The sequence below is a fragment of the Sander lucioperca genome, chromosome 6, assembly GCF_008315115.2.
Source record: "Sander lucioperca isolate FBNREF2018 chromosome 6, SLUC_FBN_1.2, whole genome shotgun sequence".
Classification (NCBI taxonomy): domain Eukaryota; kingdom Metazoa; phylum Chordata; class Actinopteri; order Perciformes; family Percidae; genus Sander; species Sander lucioperca.
In genome coordinates this window covers 31792236-31820006 of record NC_050178.1, presented here as the reverse complement: position 1 = coordinate 31820006, position 27771 = coordinate 31792236, and the positions used below count along the sequence as shown (strand labels likewise).

Here is a 27771-nt window from a genome sequence, read left to right as displayed (position 1 = left end):
TAAGCTAAATAAATGATTTATTGTACAAAAGAAAAATGACAGTAAATAAACAACAAAAGGCAAAAATAACAATTGAACAGTTATTTATATGCACAAGCATTAAACTACAAAGTTGGGGTGATTCTTTTTAAAAACTACACAAAGAATGGAGGAATGAAGGGGGAAAGTGAGAAAAACATTAGAAGCGGTGAACCTGTCCAAAACATCATAAATGTCAACATTTGGGTAGGTATTTACATAGAGATTTCTTACTCTCATATATTTATATGAAAACACTCTCACACATACCAGTATACAAACACTTAAATTCAAAATGCAACTTCTCAACAAGCCATAGATGTGGGCACAGCTAATTATATCTTTTGACCACACATTACCAGAGCCGCTACCATCATTCACTCTGTCAATGACTCAATCTGAACCTGAGAGCAAGGAGACCCTGTGGTTTTCATCTACATTTTTTGGGGGGTGGGGCTTCTTATAGGTTAAATGTTTGCAAAGATTAATCAATGACAAATAAAAAAAACAAGGTTTTAGGAGGCTAAAGTGAGGTAGACAGACTTAGAAATGCATTGTAATTAATATTAATAAATAGACAATTGACCAGTTGAATTATTTCCAACCACTGCCCCTAAACCAGCTTTTTCCTCCCTTTGTAATGTTCTAGCATATTCCTGCGATCACAAAAGTTACAGCACACAACATGTCATCCTCTACTTTGGCTAACAATCCCTGGATACTCCTCCCATTCTTACATGGGTGCTTTCGCTTAAAATACACACAAAGGCAAAAACATGTCTATGCAAGACAGTCAACACATTGTTAAAGTCAAAAGGACGTAGTCTCTCTAACATGGTAACAGATTAAAGTTGGTGGGCGGGCCATTTCCAGTTAAAGCATTCTATTTCAATGATCCAGACACTTATTATACACATGACTTATCACCCAAAGTGAGCAAGGAGGCCTTTCAGGCCGCTGGTACAGTACGTCCAGGTTCCAGATTGGATAAAAGTGTGTGAGTGTATGGACAGGCCCCCGCTTCAGACAAAAGTCAGGAAAGCGTGATGGTATCAAAAAGAAGTGAAAACCTCTCTATTTCATGGTTTATCACCAGAAGCTTGAATAGTTTTTTTTAATCCTATACTGTACAAGCTCTCTTGTGCATGGTAAAACACAAACAACACTTTACCTCCTCACGCCATGAACGTCCCATAGTGCAAAATTTATTGTTGGTAAGGTAGAGTGCCCCAAAAAAGGTTTTTGTACCCCTTTTTTTAATATATACATATATCATTTATATATAATGTCAGAAGGCTCTTCCTTTATCCAACAGCATAGTGCTTTCGTTTACAACAAAAGGATATCTTTGCTTTGACATCCAGGAGACAAAGACAGACTTCAAGCGTTACTAATCTACTCTGTGTTCAAGCACTAACAATATTTTATGATAATGACGATACAGTTGAGGTGGATGGGGGCATTTCAAAACACAATCAAATATGTTCTCCAAACTTAAGTCAGTGGTTGAGTTACATTCTCTGATTTGCACGTGTTATGTGGTTGGTTGTGATTTGCAAAAGCTATTATTTCTGAGTAGGCGACAGTACAATCAATGCAGTTAAAGGACTTTGCATTTTCATCTTTTCTGAAACTAGTAAAGTGAATGAACTGGCTCTACATGAGTAAGCTACTGCTCTTTCTAAATGTAAGTGTATTTTTTTTTTTAACATGGATGTGAACACTGCTGGAAGTATAAGTGTGTAAACTTCTAGTCATAATACTTTAATGCTGTTTTGTGCTTTTTTTTCAGCTCAATAATTCACAGCAGGGTGAACATCTGAGCATTAGTCACTCTTGTGTGTTTTATTTCAGGATTTTGCTCTCCGTTTGTTATTACATGCTCAGTCCCAGGCCTCTTCAAGTTATGAAACAGTGCATTTACGTCTCAGTTTTAAACATTTAATGCAAAAGTTGAAGGCGTTAAAGTGTATTTTCCTTTTGTCACGTAGAAGAAAGAAAATGTGTCGGGTTCTTGTGATGCTGCAAGATCCTGCTCCTCCTCCTCTCCCAGACGGTGCTGCTGAATGACTTCAGAGATCTACCTTACAGTTCTTAGTTTTAGACTTAGTGTGGAAGTGAATCCTAAATATGTCTTATCTACCTTTGCAGAATGGCAGAAATAGCTATACTTGCTTTATTTATCTGATTTAAAAGTTAAAATAGAAAGAGTTAAAATAGTATAACCTCTTCTCTCCCTTTTTGAGTTTTACAAGACTACAAATAAAAAAAGATCAAAGTAACTGTGAAAGGTTTCGTAGATACTCGAGAATGTCACACTGGGGTGTTATACATGAATAGAGGGTATAGGTTTAGTTTTGGATCTCCTCAACACTTTACATCTCTAGAGCACATCTCTAAACATCTGTAAACAAGATTTTGGATGTATACTAAGAGTATTTCTAATGGTGAACCCTCCTCACATTAGCATGGATTTAGTTATTTTTGTTAAAGTAATGGACTGCAAAATAATTCTGATCATGCCCCCTTGCAAACATTTTTTGCGGATCAAATCTCAACCGTAAGTAAGTGTATTTGTGAAATTAAGTATTTCCAAACTCACCTTAGGACTGGAATTGCTTTAAAATATTGTAAATGCTTATGTCTCCTGTCATCTCAATCCACTAACCTGGACATTTCACAAAGATGCTATTTAAAACAAAAAACCTTTAAAAACCTTTAAAAACCCACAAAACTTACTCGTAACATAATCTATAACATAGTTTTGTCTCTTTTACCAATTTCTGAAGCTGCTCCACAAAGACAACCTCTTTAAATTATTCATAATGTACTGTATTTCCATCACTCAGTCTTTTTCATTTATAACTTTTTTTTTTTTGTTTTTTTTTTGTTTTGTTTTTTTTTTACAGTTAGAATCAATTTAATTACTGGAAAAATGGAAACCCAGTGGGATGATTTTTGTGGCTGAGCAAAAGTGAAATCTGGTGCCGAAGAGTGGGTTCTGGTGTCAGGGGAGAGCTCCATAAGGGTTTTGGGTGGTTTGATGCAATGGTGGCAGTACACAAGTGTGCGTCTCCCCTGCAGCCTAAGAGCAACCACATCTATCCACCACCATCCCTGGGATTTTGCCGTGAATTATCTGCTGCTTGTCATTGAAGTAGAGCATGTTAATGGGAGACATCTTGGTCGGGGTACAACAGGGCCCTGCGGAGCCTCTGGGGTTGGCGTGCTGCACCAGGTGGGTGTGCGGGTATTTCTGCATGAACATGTACTCGCACTGGCCAGAGCAATAGTTGGCTTTGTAGCGTTTGGGGGCAATGATCCAGTCCCAGCCGAACGCCTCGAAATCCACAGTCAGAGGGTAGCGACAGCAGCGAGACTCGGTGGAGTGCTCATCGCAGTCGAGGCCGAGGTTTCTCCGAGAGCGTTTGGTCGTCTCAAGAACTTTCACTTCCAGGAATGGCTGCTGGAATCAGGGGGAGGAGCGGCAGGACAGAGAGAAAGAGGTGGTTATAAGAGAACAACAACACGGCTGACATTATCAGATAAGGCAAATACAATTATTTTACAAGACGTTTATGATTTAATGACAATTTGTCTACATACATCTACAGCATATGACATCAGTGCTTGATGTAAATTAATGTTTTGATGAGAAGATCGGTACCCATCTCATGTCTGTGCGTTGGCAAAGGACCTAGAGCCAGGAGGTTATTAGCTTAGCTTAGCATCAAAACTGCAAGCAGGAGGAAACAGCTAGTCTTGTTCTTTCCAAAGTTTAGGAATATGCCCAGCAACACCTCTAAAACTCTAACTATGCTATGTCTAGTTGTTAGACACAGTAGTAATCTGTGCACAAATTGAAGATTAAAATGACAAGTTGTGGTTTACGTACTGTAACTATTTCTTGACGAACAACAGTTTATCCGTCTGCTTAGCCCTTCTGTGTCTCTGCTGGTTGCCTGGCAACCTCACAGCAACAGCAAGAATCTGGGAAGTTACAGCTCCCAGCAGTTATTTGCCAAGAAATTGTTACAACATGCAAGTCTCATTAAACCTCAAAGTGTCAGTTTTACATTTCTGTCTGTGTACAGATTTAAAAAAAAAAAAACACTTCAAATGTGCTGGTAGGCAGATTTTTGAACAGAGCTGGGCTAACGGTTTTATATATATATATATATATATATATATATATATATATATATATATTAATATAACATAACATAACATAACATATAACATATTAACCATAACAATGGCTGCATCCCATTTAGTTTGAGCAGTTCTAGTGCTCTGCTATTGTGCACGATGGCTCACTGCCATCGTTAATGAAGTTAGTTCCACCTGTGCTTTTCCTGCTATTGCAATTCAAAATGTGAACTGTGAAAAAAGGTCTGTTGATGCAAAATATCTTTGTCAGGCTGATGAGGACAAGGGGCTTCAAAAAGCTCTTATGGACTGAAACATTTATGCAAACGAGAACTGCATATGGAATTTGCTTCTTTTCTTCATGTAAAGGCACAAACACAAAATCAATTGACAACTGCATGTGGCAATTCATGCCTCAGCTAATCTACAAACTCACAGAAACTGGACTACAAGCTTCAGACTACTTCTAATACTTCAGTAGCTCAGCATTAAGTACTTCTAAAACTTAACTAAAGATGCCAAATGTAAAAACTGCTTATACAAAAATAAAAACTGCTTATACAAAGTGAATTAAAGTGTTCAGTACATAGTATTCTAGTTATGTGATTTCAGGATAGATTGAAACTATCCGAGAGAAATAACATTACAAAAGAGAGAAACTAAATAACAATGGATGTAAATCTGAAAAAAATGCTATAAAATGTGGTAGTTACACTGTATTAAATGAAATAAGATAATGCCTCTGGTCCCATGGCTTTTTTTTTGAAGCCATACTGATATCTGATCTTGACATTATGTTTTTGATGCTAGGTTTAAGACATTTTACATTCTGTTGTTTTATTAAATGAAGTAGACAGCAAGAAATCCTAAAGATGAAAATTAAGTGTTGATGTCAACAGAGGTGTCACCAAACACAATAAAACAAACCCCTAAATCTTCCCCTTTCAACATGTCAAGTAGCTTTGGAGTGTGACCTTTCCCTCAACATAGAAATAATTCCTGGCTAATCAAATCAGTAATTCAAATGTAGTCCAGATACAAAATAAATTATTTCTGCAAAACCAAAACACAAACTGATAATCTGCTATAAACAGTTACAAAAGCAGCCCAATAAGCCTTTTTCACAAAAAGACTTTTTGACTTAAATATTTAAAATGATGGCTGAATTCCATTTAGCTGCTTCAGTTTCATGGTACTGGTATTGTGCATGCTGGCTCACTAGCTTCTTTCACACAGCCTGTTCAAGGCGGGAATGTTGCACCGTTTTTCTGCCTTGCCGTTCTGTATAAAAAGGTACGGATGTGGAATGGGGGGACAGAGTTCTTCCACCGTTAAGCCGGCAGCGGAGGTAGTCACAGAACCGAATCGATGTCATTCACACGCACACGCACACTAGATGCGGATGCTATTGTGTTTAAGGCCCTGAACACCCACACAGGTGTTGTCAGTTAATCTGGCTGATTAGACCTCGTCCCAGGACTGTGTGGGTGTGTCTAGACTGATTGACTGACATCTTCCTGGGTCCTGTTTAGCTTTGTTGCACCTGTTAGGGCAGGACAAATGACAGCTTTATCATTCTTATCGGTAGAAAAGATTTGTGACCTAATAAATTCCCATCTAGGCTCCGGCCCACTTTCAACCTGAGCAGAGGTCTAATCAGCCAAAATAACTGAAATCACCTCTGTGGGTGTTCAGAGGCTTTAAGACCAGTTCAGACCAAAGATTGGCAACGAGATTAAACCGTTTTAGAATGTTGCAGTGAGAAGTTGCAGCGCTCTGAACTAGCTTGTCTCAGCTCGACTCAAGACAGCTGATGAAATCGCCAATGGCTGGTTTTAGAACTTTAGGGATGTCACCTGTTTCAACAGCCAATCGACTCATAGTGAAGTCAGCTGGTCAAGTCAGTTGCAGACTGGCACATTGCAAGTAGTTGCAAGTTTCAACTTGCTCGTCAAGAATCTTTGATCTGAACTGGGCAGTTACACGTCACGCCCCTTTTGTTTCCGGAATGCCAGCATGTTATCTAAAATCACACACTAGGGCAGCATTATGCCAGAGTTATTGGTCAGGAGAAAAATCATCTTTGTGGAAGAGAGGCTACAGTCACACTGTCATGCCAATGAAGAGTCATCGTTAATGCTATTAGTAACACCTGCGCTTCTCAGACAAAATAAAATAATAATATTAAAATAAACCAAACCAATAGGGCAAACCTGTGGATTGTCACAGACGGTTGAAATAAAACAAACCTGATTACAGTTAAAGGCCATCTAGACATCTCCACAGCTCAATAGTTTATAAAGTGAGAATGTGATCTGATTTGTAATCCTGACAACAGAATAGACCTCATTTCACAGCAGACATTTTGTTCTTGTGTTTTAAAGGTGAACTATGCAGTTTTTTAGCTTAATTTACCTTATATGAACAGCTTCGGAGTCATTGTAATGGTTATGCCTGTGAGCGGAAAAACCACCCTTGCAACTTTCGGCAGGTGAGCCGCCAGCCTCAGCATCAGGAAGTATCGCGTGATATCAGTTCTCGCGATGTAACGAATTGCTTCATGGCACTGCACACATACGCCCATTCAGGAACCGGCTAACAAGGTAGTGATGGAGTTTTTCATACTATCGTCATGGCTGAGCTGGCAAAAAATAAGCAGAAAGCTAGGAAAGCATTGTCGGAGGAACAGAGAAAGAGGAAACGGCAGACTGACTGAGTCAGACACAAGTAAACATAGGAGTTGCCAAATATCTATTGTTTTGCGAGAAGCGAGAAAAAAGCGACGAAATGGCCAAAACTGCATAGCACCCCTTTTTGCGTGTACGTTGTTTGAAACACTGTGTTGCTGCAGGGCTCCCTTGAAAAAGAGATTTTGAAATCTCATGGGATTTACCTGGGGTAAAGGTTTAAGTATGTTTTTTTTTTTTGGTAACCAGTTTTTTCTCCAAACTAAAACGCTGACACTTGGACTAACCGAAAGGAGCCAAAAGTGACAAAGAACCATACTCATCTGATATTTCACAAAAATATATGAATTGATTTGTCATTTAGTAGAAACACAACGTGCCATTAATTAAAGCAGCGATTCAAAGAGCTTTGATACAAACTAACGCCAATGGCTGACTCTGTATACTGGGTTAGATCCATGACCCAGGAGGTCATCTGAAGGCTACCATAACCTTGAACTTTGGGCAAAGCAAACGGATCAAATATTTTACTCCATCATGTTTGTTTTACAAAGCCTTCCTCTCCCCACAGTGATTCCAGCTGGGCTCGAACACAGTTTTTTGTGACGCATTCAAAAGAGGAAATAAGCTGAAAGGCCTTCGGGGTGAGACCATGTCAGCTTGGCCTTTAGGGCTTTTGTTGTAGAAAAAAAGACCCAGAGGATCAAGGAGAAGCAGAGTTCTTTGCTTGTTGTGTTTTGTTTTATTTGGTACGCTTGCCTGTGTTTTTGATCTTTTCCTTTTTTTTTGTTCAAGAATAATATTGCACACTGCTGTGTGCTCAGAGATGTATTGGCCAAGACACCAGAGCTGACCTCTGATATGTGTCTTATGACCACTTGGTAAATATTTGGTGTTGCTTAACTGGGATGAGTGGCCTACATAATTCAACTTAGATGTTGTATGTAACTGTCAGTCATAGTAACTCTGGGATTTCTAACTGGATTAATGATTCGCGGATGGTTTTGCTTTAAGTTTAAACTAATCCGTGCAAACCCATATATTACACTAGACATAAACCCAGACCATTTAAATAAAAACATAAACAAATAAACATAAAGATCCTGTTCTCAGGGTTTGAGGCAACATGAGGCTAAATAGTTCACAGCCTAAGGTGAAAGTCTTTAAAGAAACTATTCAGAGCAACATTAGGTTACGATCCATTCACATTTTACAAAGAGTAAAATGTCAATTAACATAATTGTCTATCTAGGAATAATTTCCCCACCACATGGAAAGAAAAATGGTGCGTGTGCATAGAAGACACACATTCAATTTAGGTTTCTAAAAGGCGAATATGTGAATGGTGAAGGTTGATCCAAACAAAGCAGCTGTGTTTTCTCTGGTCTAAACTAAATATAGAGTGGTCATGACTGACATGACTGACAAATGGAGCGCAGTGGTATTTAGAGTCGAAAATACATGATGTATCAATAAACTACCCATTTTAAGTAGTATGTAGTCTTTTTTGTCAAATCCACAATTTGGTAATACTAGTGCAGTTCCCATAAAAACGCACCTGTTTGGAACGGGCTGATTACTTGGCCTTCGGTGTTGCTGCTTGCAGCTTTCTTGAGGACCATTGTACCCCATAATAACTTAACAGAACATAATAAAAGCCCCCCAAAGCAGTTAATAAGCAACCCAACTGTATACTAATCACTTACTGTGTACTACTAAATTTACCTATTTGATAACAAAAAAAGGTTTTATACATCAGTTGCAGCCTGTATTGCATCCTCACTAGATTGCGACTGCTAGCAATTTTGTGTAAATATTTATCTTACTTTTTTACATTAAGACTTGACAGTAGAGATTAACAGAAAAGATGTGGAACAAGAGAAAGGGAGATGACATGGCATAATTGCCATCCTTTTTCTCTATGAATATTTGTTTAAGTAAATTTTAGTTCCGTCCAGTTATCAATACACATCCAGTCAAGTCTTTCTCGATTTAGCTGCCCTCCTTTGATTGAAATATTAATTTATTTTTGCATAATAAAGCTAGAGAAGTGATTTCTCCCCTGCCCCATGGACAGGTCTGATGGTCCTTACCAGCCCCTCCTCCCCGGGTCGCAGCGAGGTAACTGCCAGGTCATTGCCGCTCTCATCAAAGGCGTTGATGTCGATTCCCCAGTTGGTGTGGGGCTGTTTGAACCAGTTCTGCAGCACATGCTTAAAGTCAATACTCTGCCAGTGGCCGACCCTGGAGTTGAGTTCTATCTTCAGGGAGCGGATGCGGATGTGGCGGCTGCCCTGCTCCGTGACAGGCTTTAGCCGCAGGATCTGCAGGTAGACGGTGGAGGTCTGCTGCAGTGGTCGCAGGTACACCCACAGCTGGGCCTTTATCACCTTGGTAAACATCAGTTTAGGGCTGAACTTGAAGAAGCAGCAGCTCGGCTTCCCGTTGAACTGCACCAGGGGCTCCGCTGTGGAAAAGAGGACAGTTTATATATGTACTGTACTGTATATGCAGTATACTGTATACATATATCATCATCATTGAAATAGCACTGAACACTGTTCCCAGTACGTGTCAGCGGGACCTTTGTTGCATGTCATTCCCCATCTCTCTGTCCTCTCATTTCCTGTCATCATCCTACTCTCGATTATCAAAAAAAGCATAATAATGCCCCCAAAAATAATTTTTTTAAGTATTTTTTTTCACAATATGCAATTTGCTTTAATGTGTGTGCCAAAATCTTTTTTTTTTTTTACATAATTCACATAGTTATTTTGCCCCCCCCAGAGTTTCTGTTAATTCAATTTGGGTGGGATTGGGATTCTGCAGATGATGGTGCTCTTTCTGTCTTGGCTCCAAACACATCACTTCCTGTGCATCAGCAGCTTTTTTTATTAGAAAAGCCCAGTCCAAAACACATTATTTGGAAAAATGCATAGTTTTTTTATCAACTCAATGTAGGTTCCCAAGTCGCAAAACATGGAATGAAAAATACAACAACCCTGGGCCTGACCGAGGGGTTCAGAAATATATATTTAAGCTGACCAGCACAAATAAAACAGACAGCTGCATCCATTCTCAGTCATTCAACAAAGGAACACACCATGACTCTCTTCATTCATGTATTGTTAATAACTTCAATAATTCTCAGCCACATAACTGAGAGGGATCCTCTCTGATGGAGTCAAGCGAGGACTTGAAGATAAAAGAGAATTTACTCCCAAAGGGGCACACTTAATCCATCTCTCAGCAGTTTTATGAGTAACTTAGCTCATACTGTACTTTTTAGCACAGCTTACATAAATTCACACAGCAAATAGGACGGTTTAATTATTGAACTGCAAACTTTTTCCTCTATGATCCTAACAAATACCATATTCGAGAGACAGTGGTCAAGGCAGGTACCGTTATTGCAAGTTAGGACACTTTAACACCCAACTCCTTTGTTTACTTTTTGCTTGAGTCCATCACCATACATTTTAAGTTACATGGCCCTCACTGCAGTGATGAAAAGCTGCTGATTATGTTTGGTGCTTTTTACTTTATTTATTATAATTATTATTAGGAAAAAGTGCAACGCTTCATTTTTAGAACTATTTCTTCAATAACACAACTTGAGTCTGTTTAATTCATCGGTATCTGACGAAGATAAAAAAAGACTTTCCCAAATGTAATAAAGGAGACATTTTAAAGGGAGCCGGCAGAAATCACAGTTGCAGTTTTTGGGACTTAGCACTTTGACAATAAAGATGTGCATGTGTTTTGCACATTGATCTTAAAGCCAGGAATTACATTTTTTTGTTTTGTGATAACATTTGTGTGAGTCAATGTCATTTACAGAAAAAGAGTACAATCCTAACCCAGAAAAGATAATCAGTAACATGTAAAACAGGAGTACCTGAACTGAACTGAGCACTTTTTTTGGTAAACTGCCATTCTCTGTCCGTCATGAAGGCTGTCCGTTATCACATGTGCACATGGTCCTGTTGTTTGGTCCATTCAGTCAGGTTACATTTGTGATTACATCTAGGTTAGAAACAGATCTATTTGCATATTAAAACAAGGATCAGTAATGGTGCCCAATGGCCAGATGGTAACCTTAGATTCCCCTGGGTCAATCGTAATGAAATGGTCTACATGGTTAACTAGCAAAATTAAAACATCTCAGGTTTTTTAGTGGCTCACCCTTGTTGAAATATATTTGGGGTGTGGATTAAGGGTTATGTCAAAGAACACAAGCCGTCTCCTAAAATAGGAAGATATATTCCTGTCATGATCCTTGTCTGGTGTTTCTGTGATTTGCACCACATGTCAAATCTGCTCATGGTTCATTTACATAGACCTCCATCTGATATACTGACATCCATCCGTTGCATCCATACATTCATTTCCATGTAAAGCGTTCATTTATTAAGGGAAATTTATTCTGCATCTATCTGGCATAATAATGTGCTGAGTACAATAGAATATCTAATCTGTCCATTTTCTCACTTTCGCATACTTGACATATTACAACTCTAGATTTTTGCAAATAAACTGTTGTCTTCTGTCATTTATCTTGCAGATGAGTGTTGTTGTTCCTCCTTTTAAAAAAAAAAGCAGATAAAAATAAAAGAACTGTTTGGACCTGTCACTCATTGCTAAATCTGAGGTTGCTCAGGCAACCTGCAAATGCTTCCTGGGTCAAAAGGTTATTTGGCACCTCAGCCTAGTTAAGAAATGGGATCAGGGGTCAAACCCGTGAGCCTCTTTACATCTCAGGGGTTTTGGGGAGGGGCAGCCCTAATAGCCAGATTGAGTTTGAAGGTCAAGGTCGACTCCATGGCAATGGTAATATGTCTTTCTTCACAAAATGGCATGTTTTTAACCAGAGAATAATCTAAAATCTCAGAGTCACAACAGCGCTGAATCGGTCACAGTTTGTTTTTGTTTTGATTAGGGTGGAGATTCTCCAGCCAATAGTAAATTGTTTATCAAACCTCAACTGACCAGGGAAGAACACTGCATCGGGCTGTTGTTGTTTTTTTTACACTAAACAAGTGTTGTAATTGAATTATGGGCATGCATTGAGGGATAAATTCACTGTGGTACAGATGGACTATCCATTAGAAGAGTCCAGGGCGAACATTGAATAAGGGCCAAGTCAGGGACAGACGTGGTCCTTCAGCCTGTATTTCCAGGGACAGTCATTAGCGAGTGTAAATTATACAGTGTCTCACGCTGGACAAACAATATGTCAATGTTCCTTTTGGTGGGTTGCTGGGGTCACAGCAATTAACGTGGGTAGTGTTGTGTTTGCTCATCAGCACAAAACCGGGAATGAATGATTCTGCAGTTTACTTGGGGTTTACTTGGGATTACTACTTTTTGTTGTTTTAAATTGCTACAGATGGGGACCGGCAAACTATTCCTTTGCTATCAGTTTGTAATGCTTTTGTTGAGTTCTTTGTAGAAAAAAAAAGAAACAAACCACCAAACACAGCAGAGCTTAAATGGTTCAGCTTCTTAAGCAGAAACCCTTTTCTTGAGAAGGAGTAATCTGAGAAGCAGGGCCCATACACCGTGATCCAGTTAGGACCCCGGTTATTAAACACACATGCACAGCATATGAGCTAAGTCATGTTAAACAATGACTGCATTGATAAGTAAAATCAATTTGTGCCTTTATAGATCCTGTAAGTGCACAAGTGAGAGGCAAACCACTGAGGATGAATGCCTGCAGCTTAATTACACCCCACGTCTTGGCAATGTGTTCCACTTGTGCAAAACGAGCAAAGCTAGCTTGTAAAGAACAGAAAACCAGTGGGACATTTACTGCTTCTTCCTGAACTAACTTTGCTCCTGCTGCCATAACATGTTATTGCTAAAAGAGCTTATAATTTTACTGCAGGACTGTTTTATAGCTTAATTTCCTGAACAATTTGCTCAGTTATACTTCAGTGTTTTAACACTCTGATTTCAATCCTGCAATAAGGATATGAATTCTGATTTGGAATTCAGCACCACCTACTGTAGCAACGACACCGCTCTCCTCGGCCAAACGGAAGATGGAAGATAGAAACTAGTCCCTATACAGTAATAACACTTATTTTACTGTAAAAGGTAAAAAACATGTAAAGTGAAGTATGGACAGAGGCTGTGTTTTTCCGAAGGAAACAGGCTTGTTTGCTTTTCCTTCTCATGTCCCCAGCCTACCTCATTATTACAGCAGCTTATTTCCCTGTGGTATAATTGCAGCATATGCAGCACATGAATTTTACTGCCAGCACGCAGCAGGCCCGCAGGTGAGCCTATCAAACATCTGGTGGACTCCCTGGGTACCTGTGTCCCATAGTTAGCCCACAGCCTCCTATATGTGTATGTTAGGGGGAGACATATAGTATATAAGGGTTTATTCACCATGCCATCTGTCCATTTTAATATGACCGTACCTTGTTTCAAAGTTAAATGCTTTTAATAATCAAATGCAGTAATGTTGAGCCAGTTAAACAGTTGAAAACAGATGGGAGAGGTGAAGTTAAGGAGTAGTTATACAATGAATAGACACATGTTACCAATGAGGGTGCTTTAATATTGGCAGTCTAGTAAAAATGGTAGACTCTTAATTAGTCAAATTTATATTTATCTCTCTTTGACTTCCAGAAGACGTATAAAAAAAGACTTGGCAGAGTTCACAAAGATTTCCACTTTTTTGACTGATTTCTGTGCTTCCCCATGCAATCAACTTAAGAAATGAAGAGCCAACGTTAATATACCAACTGCAATAACACGAACCCCACCCAATGATCACAACATGATCATGATACATGAACATGATAAAATACCCAAGAAAGCTGAATATGTTAGTTTAAGAGTTGAAAACCAAGATGTGTCATAGCTTTATATGAACATTTTAAGTTAAAATATTTGTGCTTGCTTATTTGGACATTTCTTATACTGCCACTATGTTGTAATGTATTGTAATGTGTAATGTGCATGTAACATAAGGTGCTGCTGGTGCAATATGCTTCTTGTCCTGGAAAAACTCAACAAATCAAATCTCAAAAAAAAACTCAACAAATCAATATATATATATATATATATATATATATATATATATATATATATATAAAAAAAGTAAGAATTTGTTTTACAGTGAATGTTGTTGGTCTGACAAGATTTTATCACAAAATGGTTCTGAATTTAAAAATTACCTTCACACTTCTATCTCATATTAAAAACCAAATTTGGTAGAGTTCACTTCTTTATCCAAACTCTTGAAAGGCAGTTGTGTGCATGTTGTGAACATGTGCCGTAAACTGTGCCAATCAGGTAAAAATCTAAGGCTAAAATGAGTTGGGGAGAGAAATGGTCATTTATTGTCCGAATAGATAATGCAAAATAGTATAAACCTACATAGTAATTTCATTTGCATATATATCAATATTTTCTTTTCTTAATGGGAAATGCAAATGTGCCATTTTGTGGTGAGTGTGTGTTTGGGAGCCCTCGTGTTGAATAAATGTGACTCTAGGGTATCCCTGCGCACCTCGGCATATTAATCATCGTGACACGTTCACGACCCTTCTAATAAGACAGGGGCCACAGTGCACCCCCTCAAACATCCCATCCCACCCCAGTCTCACTACCTCTTTGTCTCTTGGTCAGTCCCAAGGGACGGGAAAGGGTGGTGGGGGAGGCCTGGCTTGAGCTGAGCTGGGGTTGGAAAGGAGGGTGTGTGTGTGTGTGTGTGAAGTTAGACCCCCTCATTCAGAAGCCCTCCCCTGGGACAACGGCAGGCACAAGACTCCTATTAGGACTGAGCACAGTAGCCCCCCAGGAGCAACAAAAGACACCTCCTAAAGCTCCCTGTTCTAGCTCAGTGAACACACACACACACACACACACACACACACACACACATACACACACGCTCCAAACTGACTGTCTTCAGCAAACAGACTCATTGTTTTTTGTGTTGGGGTTATATGTGTTTGTATTAATAGGGGAACGTCTGTGGGACAGCTCCAGCAGGTCGGGACAGAGAATGAAAAGAGCGAGCGTGCAGTGAACTGCAATAAGGTGGACAGCTGGACAGCAGGAAGCATGCTGGGGTCTCACCGCTTGTGTTTGTGTGCATCCATACATAAACGTTAGCAGAACGTTTAACGTCAGAGGACAACGTTCTGCTAAACTCTGTTTTTTAAAAGTTAAATCCAAACTTTTCTTTTTACATATTTTGTATAGAGCAGTAGGGGATCTTTCCATTTATTTTGAATGCCTGAAGAAAAAAGTTAAGTCCGACAACTTTTAGATAAGAGCGACGATGTCAACTTGCTGTGGACAATCATTTGGCCTTCAAGTTTGGTCGGAAATGTTGGTTCTCTTCAATGTTTTTGTATCTTGGTTATTATTGTAGATTTCACATTTCTTTGGCTCCACTTATTCTTCACCAAGTTGACAGGCAAAAACATACAATAAACCCAAATTTAGTTTGTGTAAATGGATTCCTTAGTCTTGGACTCTATCTGAAATGTGCTGCAACTTAACAGTGTGTTAGTATACCCCAGAGTGAATGGCATTCAATTTGGCAGTGACCCTCTTGAGAGATTATCATTTCAGAATTGGATGTAACTCAGAGGTGACTGATGGAAAACAGAAGGAAGAAAATAAACACTTGAGAGACGGTTAGAGTTTCATCTATTATTATTTAGATGATAGAAACTTAAAACTATACACAGATCTCTTGATTTGCAGGCTGACCGCATGTCACTGAATATGGTGACAATGTGCTATACATTTACATTATTATTATTAGTATTATTATTATGATGAGTAGTAGTATCCCAAAGACAACATGTACACCCATTGTCAAATTGATTTGCACTGTCGGTCATCAAGTCCCTATAATGTAATGTTGCCAAGGAAATCTTTTACTACTTACTTATTTACTATTGCTCAATGTAACAAGCACAGCTAACCCAACATACACACTATGCAACAACAATGCAAAACAACGAAAGAATATATGTTTACTCTGTAACAGAAACAGTATAGTGACCGCTAACATCACTATACGACAAATTACCAGTTGTTCACTTCGTTTTTTCATCTCAACCCTTATGCAAAACCCTGTAGCAGAAGCATTATAATTTAAACTGCATGATCTTCTGTTGTTGATTGATTTAGTTTGTTGCCTTGTTTGATGGATGAAACGTCTACAAACCTACACACCTAAAGTCTTAACCTAAAAATCTTAAAGCCTGTTCTACATTATCCCATGATACAAGTGACCTACTACAACACATACTGTATAAACACTCAAGTTTGACCTCTGAGGTCATGTTTCTTTTTAGTAAGACATGGTACCAGGTCCAACTCTCCACGGACCATCTGAGAGAAGCTCCATTAATTTATATTACAGTACATCTGTGTGGTAAATAATTCAAGGACAGCATTGAGCTGCTGTAACAATGCATTGCATTAGACACATTCTCTGCACTAATATCCTAATCCATATGATATCCCATAGATTGGTAGTGAAGTGTACATTTTTGACATTTTATGACAAAATCACCTTAACCATGTGTTTAATTTACTATGGAGTCGTAAAATCTATTCTCCCTATTCTTTTACATTTAAAATGTTTAATATTGTCTATCTTACATCTGAGATTATTCGTCTGTAATAAAATGTTGTGAGGACCAGTAGTCAGCTTCCCTCTATACTTTACACGCAAAACACTTGTCCTAATTATGCCGATGACACCCACATTTATCTCTCAAGTGATAATGCTGCATTAGGCCATGATCACACTTGACGTCTTTTTTGAAAAGAAAAGTTGACTAGGGCGCTTTTGTAGTTTAAAAAAAAGGTGGCAGCGTTTTGGTTCCAAAAAGCAGCCGATAGCATCTTTTGTTGCTATAACAACAGCTACTGCTACAGTAGAGTGCTATGTGGAGCGGTACTAGATATAACAAAGCAGTCAAGCGATCTAGAGAATGAACAGAGAGAGGGAGTGGTGCTACTCCTAATGTTATATAAAAAACAGCAAGTTCCCCCAACCGTCATTCCCTGAACAGGGAGCATCCGGTCATATCATATAACTCGCTGTGCTCCGACACTAGCACAAGTCTATCGGCACCTTCTCCATTTTTTCTTGTTGTTATGGAAACGACAGGTCTCACTACACCGCTTGTCATTGGTCAGCTGTCAAAAAAACGCTTGATGTAGGGCATTTTTTTCCCGAAAAGTTTGACTTTTTTCAACTTCTAAAAGACGCTCTGAGCTGCAGAAAAAACGTTGCCGGCAGTGTTTAAAAAAGCACAAAAGACATTTTCAAAAAACATGGTTTACTCCATAGGATTATAATGTAAAACAGACGCTGGCAGCTTAAAAAAAGACGTCAAGTGTGAACATTGCCTTAGAGTCAGCATAAAACAAATCAATGATTAGATGATACAGATACAGACACAACTTCCAAACATAATAAGCCTCTCTTGTAGCAGTCTGAAAAATGTTCCCAGAGAAGCACCATTTGGTTTCTTTGCTCCACGTAGCTGGAACAAATTTTCAGAATATATAAGAATGAAGTTCACCTCTAAAAGCAGATTAAAAACTAGTTTTCCCACCCTCTTAAGACCATCATTATCAACACCCAACTTTTATCCTGTATTCATCTGTTGTCATTCTATTTGTCTGTGTTTTCATTTTACTAATTCAATTGATGTTTTCAATGTCTTTTTGTCTCTTATTTAATGTCTTTTGGTGTATGAACTGAGGTTGAATACACTTTTCTGAACTGCTCTCTTTTATCAAATCCAGCAAAAATAAATCATAAACATGCATGTCATTATGACATGAGGGGACTGATCAGTATTAATGCACAACCTGAGAGTACTCTCAAACTGAGGGACCAGCAGGTCAGAATTGCTTCTTATTTATGTCCTTTAATTTCTTTCCTTACACTAGTGCAGTGCCTGTTCGGAACAGGCCCATTGCTTGGCCTGCGGTATTGCTGTTTGCCGCTTTCTCGAGAACTGCTCATCCAAACTACTTCACACTCAACACTGCGCTTCCTTGGGTCCTGAGCAATACACCTGCCGTGACATAGTTGCGTCCCCAAGCAATGCTAGAGTATACCAGTAATTTGCTAGCAGCTAGCTATTTGGGCCCAGGCTATTTCCTGGAACAAAAGCGTTAATTATCAAAGTTGCATCACCGATATGTATCATGTAATATCTTCGGTCTCCCTTCCTTCATCTGTTCTTGAATGTGTAGTAGTGATTGCTGTACCTAGCATGCAGATCAGCAGTTTAACAGTTAATAGAGGTCCACCCTCAATATACAACACAGTGTGTACATAACACACTACTTATAAATATGCCCTGTAGATCTCAAGAGCTCGCACTCCGTAGCAATAGTGTGAAGTCAAGTGTGAAGTCGATCGGATGAATGGTTGTCGAGAAAATCAAAATACAGACAGACAAGGGCCCCAAAGCACTTACAAAATATACAACTCAACTGTATACTAACATAGACAACAGATGTTATATTTACGTAAATGTAAGTACATTCTGCTGATAATGCCTCTCTTTTCACTTTAAGTAAACATTTGAATGCAGAAGGCTACATGTACTGTGCATTATCAATAGTTTTACTATCAATAGCAAATAGTTTTACTTCAGAAAAAAGGTTTTAAGTACTTCTTCTAACACTGACAATACCAACATTCCCAGTTAGAGAAAGGATGAAAAGTAAAGCAAGATGCAGTTTGCCGCGGCCCCCAAATCACTCAATCTGCCCCTGAAAAACACACCCAAGTCGTGGCTGCTTGCGGTCAGAAGCAGCAGTGAAATACACTTAGTGGAGGTATTAATTTCCAAAAAGTCAAATTACTTGCTTGCTTTGACATAACCATAAATGTTTTTTAAGTAGAGCATGGATTTAATTAGCAGAGGTATTTTGCCGGTAGTAGCGTTGTTAGTGTTATAAGTTAGTATGGCAAACAATTTGAGTTTTGGTTGTGACATTACTATATACAGCATCCGCGGTCAGAAACACACACGGTGAAATACACTTAGCGGAGATATTAATTTTTAAATATGCGTATTAGTTGGTGCTAGCTGATAGCCCTATGCGGACAACATGCTCGACTCAGCTCAGTTCATGAAGCCCCACCGCCGCTGCTGCACAAAGCCGCCACTTGTTTATTCAAAATGTATTAATATTGAACATGTTGCGTGTCCAAATTGCACCACATTTGATAAGGCACGTCCTTGGGTACCCAGCAATACACCCACCAGGTGTAAAGTAGATTGGATAAACGACTCTCGAGATATGCAAAGGACAGACAGACTGCTTTATACAGTAGATACATGTTGACTACTGATTTGTTTTTGATCATCTTAAACGCTCAAAGGATGTGCCATGTTTTTTTCCTGGAAGTATTTCTTTTTGAGCACACTCAGTTGCTGGAAAAAATCCCTAAAGCAAATCTGTCAGCATCAGAGTCTCGGCCGAGAGTTTTATCTAAAGACGACGTTAGTGTCTAACCCTCCCTTTAGGAAGCATTTTTTCTACACTCCTCAAGATTTTCTAAGCAACGATAAAAAAATTGTTCCCTTTATGAGCTGTGTTGTACATTATATAAATCAAACTTGGCTCTTGTCCCTAAAGAAATCACTTCGACGTGTGCATTTTCCATAATGAACTTCCTCGGGTGATCTGGGTACGGCAGGCAGAAATACAACCACAGGTGATAAATACACCGAGAAGCTGCTCTCCTTTGCCGCAGAAAAGAGGCTAATTAAATTTTCATGTAGATAATAATGAGGTAATCCACTGTTAATTGTGCTTCTATCCGACACAGTGGCTCCCTCATGGGATCAAGCATTATGCCAATGCAGCATTTCCTTTGCTTAAACGCCTCTTAGATTTAATGGACTCTTCTATAAACTGATCCTCAGCAGCTCCTTGCACACAACCACACAGAGCTTGAACGCATCCATCAACAATAATCCCCTCAATGATCTCCATTTTATCTCTTCGCTCCCCTCCTCCTCCTCCTCCTCCTCCTCCTCCTCCTCCTCCTCCTCCTCCTCACTCATGTCCCTACATAGGGCTTAATTACTGGTGTGAAGTAATTTTTTCCTTTATTAGTGAAACGTAACATCTGTTTCAGGTCTTTTTAATTGTACCTATAAAACCATTGCATGATTTCTGTCCCTTTAGGATAGGACTGGGCTGCTTGCTGCTCCCTGCGGACTCCCGCCCTTCTTCCTTCCCCCCCCCCCCCCCCCTCCCCCCATACCCGCAGCGTGATCCATGTTGCACCTAACTCGATCATACTCTTTGAAATCCTTTAAAGAGGCAACGAGGAGTTCACCAGTGCTCACAAGCAGTGAAAGCAGAGACTGTCTTTTTTTTTTTTTATTTTATAAGGAGACCAAAAATATTCCTTCATAACCATGCCTCCAAACTGAAAGTAATGCTATGTTACATCCATTCTCCCATCTTCTCAGTGTTGTATTTTTGGTAAAGCATGCATATTCCCAAATGCCAAGAGAAAAGATCGGCTGCAAGGACTGGTACACTGGAGCGTGGGAATAGGGGAAGGAGTGAGATTCCTGAGGTCCTGGGGAAATTTTGTCCCTGTATTAATAGACGTTGTCCCTTTGAAATTTTATTACCCATAAAGTTGACAGTATGCTGTGCAATTTCTACATACCTTTCTTTCTTATGTTTTTACTTCTTTTTAAACAAACCAGTTGTACCCCCCAGTGTCCAAACAATTCAACACCAAAGTTTATCTTTACCCTCAACTGATGCCAGCAACTACACAGGGAGAACAGGTGTCATCGTCAAACTGAGACCTCCATGGAATAAATAAATCTATAAAAACCTCACATAGTCATCAACTTCCAGCAAACACTGGCCAGTGAGTTGAAGACAGTCCGACTTCTGCTGCTCTGTCCTTTTAGCGCTCTCCCTCTTAATTTTTATGGTTCCTGCACCTTCAGGAAATGACCCTTTTATAGGGTCAACACTATAAAAGACTTGTTTTTTGTGGGAGTGGTTAGTGTGTGTGTGTGTGTGTATATGTGTGTGTGGTGGGGGATAAGTGTTTAAGTTACTACCGGTTCGTCTTTGCTGCCAAAGAAAGAGACCCAATGAGGTTAATAGTCTCCTCTTCCAATATATCACATAGCTGTGAACTCTGTGACCCTTTTTGTCAATAGTTGACCAACTTTTCTCTGGAGTGTGTGTGTGACTGTGTGTATGTGTATGTGTGTGACTGTGTGTGTGTGTGTGTGTGTGTGTGTGTGTGTGTGTGTGTGAGCATCCTCGTGTGTCTAAGCAAGTGTGCACATGTGGAAATGTGTATATTCGTACCTTTACACGTGTGTAAATGTTCATTTTTCAACTCAAGAGTTGTGTAAGCCTATGCTCGAACTGAATGCGCCTCATCTTAACAGGATTACATAATAATACCAGTATAGCACTTACTAATGTTAGCTTACACACAATCATAATGGACAAGATACAATGTGGGTATAAAATAGTTCAACAAAGTCAGAAGTTTCAAGAATAACTGAGTGATCAACAAAAATGTTTCAAATGTGATCGTTATGTCTAAACCTCAGTTTTCACTCCTTTCAAAAGGTAAAGTTTTTCCTTGCAGATGGTCACTGGTTTCCTATGTTTTGGACAAACTGCAATGAAAAAATGTAAACATGGAATAAAGGCTCAGAGGGAGGGTAAGTGAGTGCTGCTCTCTGCTGGATTCTCTCTTACTGGACAATCTCAAAATTACTCAAAACCTCTCAAAATGTCAGAGCACAGAAAATAAGTTTACTCGAAGGGCAAAGATGATAAAGACTACATTGAACTTTTTACAAAGAACCTAAACTAAGTCATACCCATGATTAGTCTATTGTTGTTCATTGTTTTCCTGATTGTTTTCCTGTTTCCTGGGAGAATAATTTGATTTTTAGTATTTAATATTGCTGGAGTATTTCATGGAACAGTTGAATAGTGTGGGGTTAATCAGCATCAAAACATACAGAGACAGAGTGAGAGAAAGAAAGAAGGAGAAGGTGACTGATGCGAGAGGAAGGTCTGGTCTTAATGTCTTAGACAGGTGACAAATGGGAGATTAGTTAGGTCAAATCCTCACCCCACCTCAGGCAAAACTCAGCTCTAGAATACAAACTTTGCATGCACAATTACACATATAAAATCAAATACAAACAGCTCATATGTCAATGCAAATAGATTTGTTAATAAAAACAACACTTGTTCACGATGCTGCGCTAAAAGATGATCCTGATAAACGGCTCCAAACTGACTCATTTTTAATGCAGGAACAGCGAGCGGAGCGGTTTCCTAACACACTATAAGGAGGTTTTAGTGCCGCACTATGATATAAATAGCTGTACTTCTCCATGAAATTTCATAGTAATTAGAGACCAGGAAGCATGGACCCTCTCAACTCCCACTGCGGCACCCACGTACCTTGAGTGAATACTAAGAAGCAACTCTGGCACAGGTCCCGTTCAGTATGTACTGTGTGAACCCACATGCCCTATCAAAGGCAGTGTGCATGACCGTGAAAGGGTGATTGGGTTCGAGGTGCGCAGGGAATAGTGTTTGAAGCCCTACTTCTATCAGAGAGACAGAAAAGGCACTTTTAATCCTGTTGGATCACTAAGGCGCCACAGGCAAAAGAGATGCACTCATTCTCTCAACTCTTCCATCAGTACCGGAGAAAGAGAAGAAGGAGAGAGGGGGCTACGAGGAGGAAGATGGGGGGGTAGAGGGAGGGGTGAAGAGTGGGAGAGAGAGAGAGAGATATGGAGAGAAGGAGCAGATGATAAAAACTGCAGCTGACGTAAAGAGATGAGGCAAACAGAAAAGAACAGGAAGTGCTGTAACATGACAGATACAGCAGTAATGTCAGTCATTAGCTGCTCTGGCTGGCATGAGGCTGTTAGAAATATGCAATTAGCTGGCGTCATGCATAATGCCTTTTCTGGCTTGAGAAGGTATCAAAATCAAATCACTTTGTATGGTGCGTTGTGTGCGAGTGTGGCCGTGCAGAGGATGGAAAACAGAGTCAAAAATACACTTTGAGGATATTGTTGATTTCACTTTCAATGTGCAGATGAGTGTGTTAAGCATGCAGTTTAATTTAGTCTGCATTTACAGCACATCAGAGAGATAACTGCAAGTTATTATATAAGATCTTCATTGTCAGCAAGCATCACATACACCCTATACGTGTGTTTGAGAGCAAGTTATAAAAATAGAAGCAGAGAGAGATAAATAGATAGATAGATAGATAGATGATGTAACATTAATATATATATATACTGTATATAAAAAATTAGGACAATTTCTTCTTTTGTAGAAATGTCCTAAAAATAGCTGCCACATAAACACGGTTGACAAATGGCAAATCAAATTCTTCACGGTGCCTCCTCAATTCTCCTGTAAGATCTAAGACATCAGCTGTGCACCGTTCTCCTGGGATGAACTGAACTGCATCGCTCACATCAGTCCAGAGCAAAAACAACTCTCAGAGAAAACAATTATAAGGTTCAACGAGTTTAAAGCTTAGATAAAGAGTGTTGGAATAGAAAATATGTAGATAAAATACAGATGACATTTGAGCCTGCAGTTACAATGTGTCAAGTGAAGGTTGATTTGTTATCATGACAGAGCCAGGTGGGACTGTCAGGGCAGGTGAAGATGGAAAAGTGTTAATAAACTACAAGGTGTTTTATAGCTATACTACTAACGATAGATAGATAGATAGATAGATAGATAGATAGATAGATAGATAGATAAAATAATGAGGATTTAATAATGTCAGACAACACATAAAGCCAAAGTCTCCTGCACAAAGACATATCTTTGTTCAATCATGGAGTGAAAAAAACTGATTATTTGGAGTGTGTTTTATCTGCCTTGTGCAGAATATATTACGTGTGTAAATGTTGTTGAACCCCACGATTTGGCAGGAAAAGGTCACACACTCCCCTCGACCCTAAGTGATTTTCTGTCTTTGTGTACTCGTGGTGAAAAAAAAAGAGCTGCGCCCATAAACTTCGCATTTAAAAGGCAAGTGCGGCCAAAGGGGGCTGCTGCATGAGGGGAACAATAGCAGCTTTTTGGACACACTTTTTCTCACTGCGAGAAACAGCAGGGAAACCGGTAGAGCCTCCTATAAAAGACCGATAGAGCACAGCTGCCAGGGTTCAACAGTAATTTTATAAAATGTCTCCAAGGGGCCTGCCTGCGGTTTATCTGGGGATTTATGGGAAATTATAAGAGGGCGAGCAAATTGTTAGAGGGGCAATAATCAGAGGGCCTTATAACTCCAGAATGTAGGGCCTTTATGCAAAAGAAGACATAAAGGATAAAGTGATGCAACTGCCAGCCAAATGCTGCATTATCATTAATGATGCACTTGACATTCACACGGGTCTGTCATGCGTTTACTCCCCGTCAAGCACAGAATATTATCTGAAAGGGGGAACGTTTAAACATGACAGCAGGTGTACCGAGGAGCTAAATATTAGACTACTCCAACAGGACTTTGCCCTCCATCATCATCATAATCATCATCATCATCATCGTCAGCACCACCATGAAAATAGTTCATCAAGCCATGTTGGAGCTGTCTGTTTCAGAGTGATGAGGCTCTTTATGCTGCTGATTATTGATTTATCAGCTTCAAGCATAATCCCTATTTTGACAGCAGTGGCCAGCAGTTGACCACAGCTCTTTTTCTAATATTATTATCAGTGTGCTTCAGACACACGGAGTGGACCCCCAATCTTAATCTCAAAAAGTAGGTTTGGCTTTTGACTTGAGCCCCAGCAGCTCCACTGTCCACACAGCAGGCCTGAGTCACTTGAACCTATCTGCTCCGCAATTACGCGCATGACGCATTTGGAGACAATATTGTTGGGTTGTAAACTATTACTCACGCTCAGAGGCCATGGTGATCACGGACTCCGTGGTGGCGTGGTACTCATCCTCCTCCATGAACTCATCCTGGGACGACGCGTCTCCCTGGAAGTCGTGATGGTCCAGGAGCTGCTGGAGCGGAGGCGCCTTGGGTAGCAGCTGATTGACCACCTCCCGGCTGATGTTGGGCGCCTGTTTCAGACGCAGCTTGCTCAGGATCTGGGACTTGATGGTCTCCAGTCTCAGCACTTTGCTCTGCTCCCTCCAAACACAGGCGGAGCACTCGTGAGAACCGGCGTCCTCGTCCAGCAGGGACAGCCCGGCATCCGTGGGCGTCTCGCTGGCAGAAGGCAGCAGCAGATTGGGCTCATCGCTCCCCGACTGTCCCAGGGAGATGAGCACCATCAAGCACAGTAAGAAGTTGTACCTCGGCATGACGATGCGTGGACACCAGGCAATGTAACTTTTTTCTTTCTTTTTCTTGTCCTTTCACTCGCTTTATCCAGTTATATCCCCTGTCTCCGATGTGCGCCGCTCCTTGCCTTATCCTACAAAAGGCAGGGAATCAGTGACATGCATCTAATCCAATACGATCACCCCGAAGTTGCTTTTTTGCAGATTTTGCAATAAATTTTCAACAACAAAAAAAGTAGGTTCCAGTGTGTCTCGGTACAGGCTGCTTGGATTGAAGGTAAACTAATTATCTGTTTGATGAATGCATCGCCCGCTCACGTGTATAATGGTTGTTTTGGGGTCTTCTGTACTATTTAGTCCATTGAGGTGTGTGAACGTTCAGAAGTGTCACTGAAAAATGTGCAAGTGCGGTCAAAAAGGGGCTCTTTATATATCTCAGCTGCCCGGTGTCGTAATCCGTCTCCATTGGCTAAGATTGCAACAAAAGGCTTTTAGGTCTGTCACCAAGTCAAGAGGGACAGAGCGAAGGGAGGGTGCACGCACTGTTATGAGAGTATAAATGTTTTTACAGTGCACAAACAATGTCTCACATTGGAGATATTGCCCAATTAGGTTATTATGATGATGACATAAACTATGGTTCATTGCGCCTGTTGTTATAAGTGGTAACTTAATAAGTGTAAAATAAAAAAAATAAAAAGCTTCATGATTCCACCCGAATTCTCAACATCATGTCGGAAATCACACACATCTAAATATTTACGGTGCATTAAAAAAACAACTCACTATTAAGGAATCTTCATGTAGACCTACCAGATGGTTAGATGCAGATTATTTAGAAATTGCACGAGCTTGTCCGATGCTGAGCTTTCTAAACTGAGCGTCAAAGTATTATGTGTAAACCAGTTAAGTAATAACTGGACTTTTCATTTCAAATCAGCCTGCATCCTATGCTAATAATAAAATATTGATGTGTATTAGCCTTTATTAATAGATCGATTAAAGTCATGCAGTAACAGCAGGTCTGCATACATACATATTATTATAGTATGTAGACTTTATAATGTAAGCCTCGTTGAATTTCATTTGTACTAATCAGTGTAGTTGTTATTAGCTGGTATTAGCTGCATTATGATTTTTTTTTTGTTTTCTTATAGATTACTATGGATTGTAGAATTTGAAGTCTTCTGTGTGTCACATGTTATCTATAAACCCACAGCATGTGCAAATGTCATAGGATCTGATCAAAATGCCATGGAGAAATTCTGTATTCATTAATAAAAGTTGTGATTTTTCTGGAACTGATTTCTTTATATACAAATTGTACTTCACAGAGCAATGAGTCGCCTGCTCGAAGCAAACCATCACTGACCCACTAGTGTCATCTGCTGGAGAGAAACACAATTGCAGCTGCAGAACATCATGTTTAAGTTATCAGTTTTCATGCGTGCTGCCCCTTTTATTGCTTGTTGCGGTCAGATTGTGGTACTTCATTGTAAAACAGGGCACTCTAGTCATTAGCTCATTTAGTTTGGAAATATAGCAGTATTACATCTTTATTGTTCAAATACTGATAAGACTAGAAGTTAGTGAGGATCAAGCATTAGTGCACCTAAAATGAATGCTGGGTGGAGCTTCCTCTCCATTGAATACATGGGAAACACTTTTGCTGCAGTTTGCTCACATTTCCCTTATTTCTTTCTCTTGTGTGCAAAAAACTCTTAAATTGGCAGCATCATACCACTTTAATGGTATGAAGGAATCTCTCAACCATAGGAAGCAGTGTTATTAAGCAACAATTAAACATCAATTCTCTGCCAACCTGAAATGTCTTAAAGAATATAATATGGTTTGAATGACAAGGTTTACCAGCCTCATCTAAATTAAATAAATCAAAACCATAAACTAGTGAGTCCTTAAGGGATAAGTCATGCGTCCGCTGTTTTTATTTGAGCAGAAACAGCAGCTGCATGTCCCTGCTTGGTGCATTTGTAGGTTTTTATGTTTATCAATGCAGATGGAATGTGAATCATTCATATTAAATTTCACAACGCAACATTCACTGACCAACACAACAGCTCAGATTAGGGTAACAACAACCTCCATGTTGCACACCAAACCTACACCTAGTGTAGTACTGAAGCTCACAATACCCTTTCAGCAGTGGGGGAAAGTTAGTTAAATGTACTCTAGTACTGTACTTAAGTACAATTTTGAGATACACATTGCTACATACATTCAGTAAACAAAACGTGACACTGGTAAGAGAGCTGCAGGCAGAAAATCCATGGGTTGGTAATACAGACAAGCTTTGGGCTTCACTGGTGTCATCCAGCACAGTCATATCCAAGAACACCTAGTCCACACCATGAAAATAGATGCTTATGTTTATGTATTAAATGTATGACTTATGAAAAGAAATGTTGTCAATTTAGTCCTGATTTGCATTGTACAGTAGTGGTTAGCATCAATTAGTGTGTCTGCTGAAGAGATGCAAAAAGTGATCTGTTGATTACATGTGCATTTAGATATGTATGAATATGGGACC

The 27771-nt window shown here is 39.6% G+C and overlaps 1 protein-coding gene across 2 annotated transcripts; it reads right to left on the bottom strand.

The window, feature by feature from the left end:
* On the bottom strand, positions 1–25855 carry LOC116066378 (growth/differentiation factor 11-like). Of its 2 annotated transcripts, none has more exons than XM_031322414.2 (3): positions 24830–25855; positions 8948–9321; positions 1–3484 (listed from the first exon to the last, which is right to left on the bottom strand). In XM_031322414.2, exons 1-3 carry the CDS (start codon positions 25242–25244, stop codon positions 3104–3106), a joined length of 1170 nt encoding a protein of 389 aa, XP_031178274.1. In that variant the 5' UTR covers positions 25245–25855; the 3' UTR covers positions 1–3103. The 2 variants fall into 2 exon arrangements, with proteins under 2 accessions (XP_031178274.1, XP_031178281.1); XM_031322421.2 differs by having other exon boundaries at positions 1–3481; positions 24830–25850.
* Between the last annotated feature and the right edge of the window lie 1916 nt (positions 25856–27771).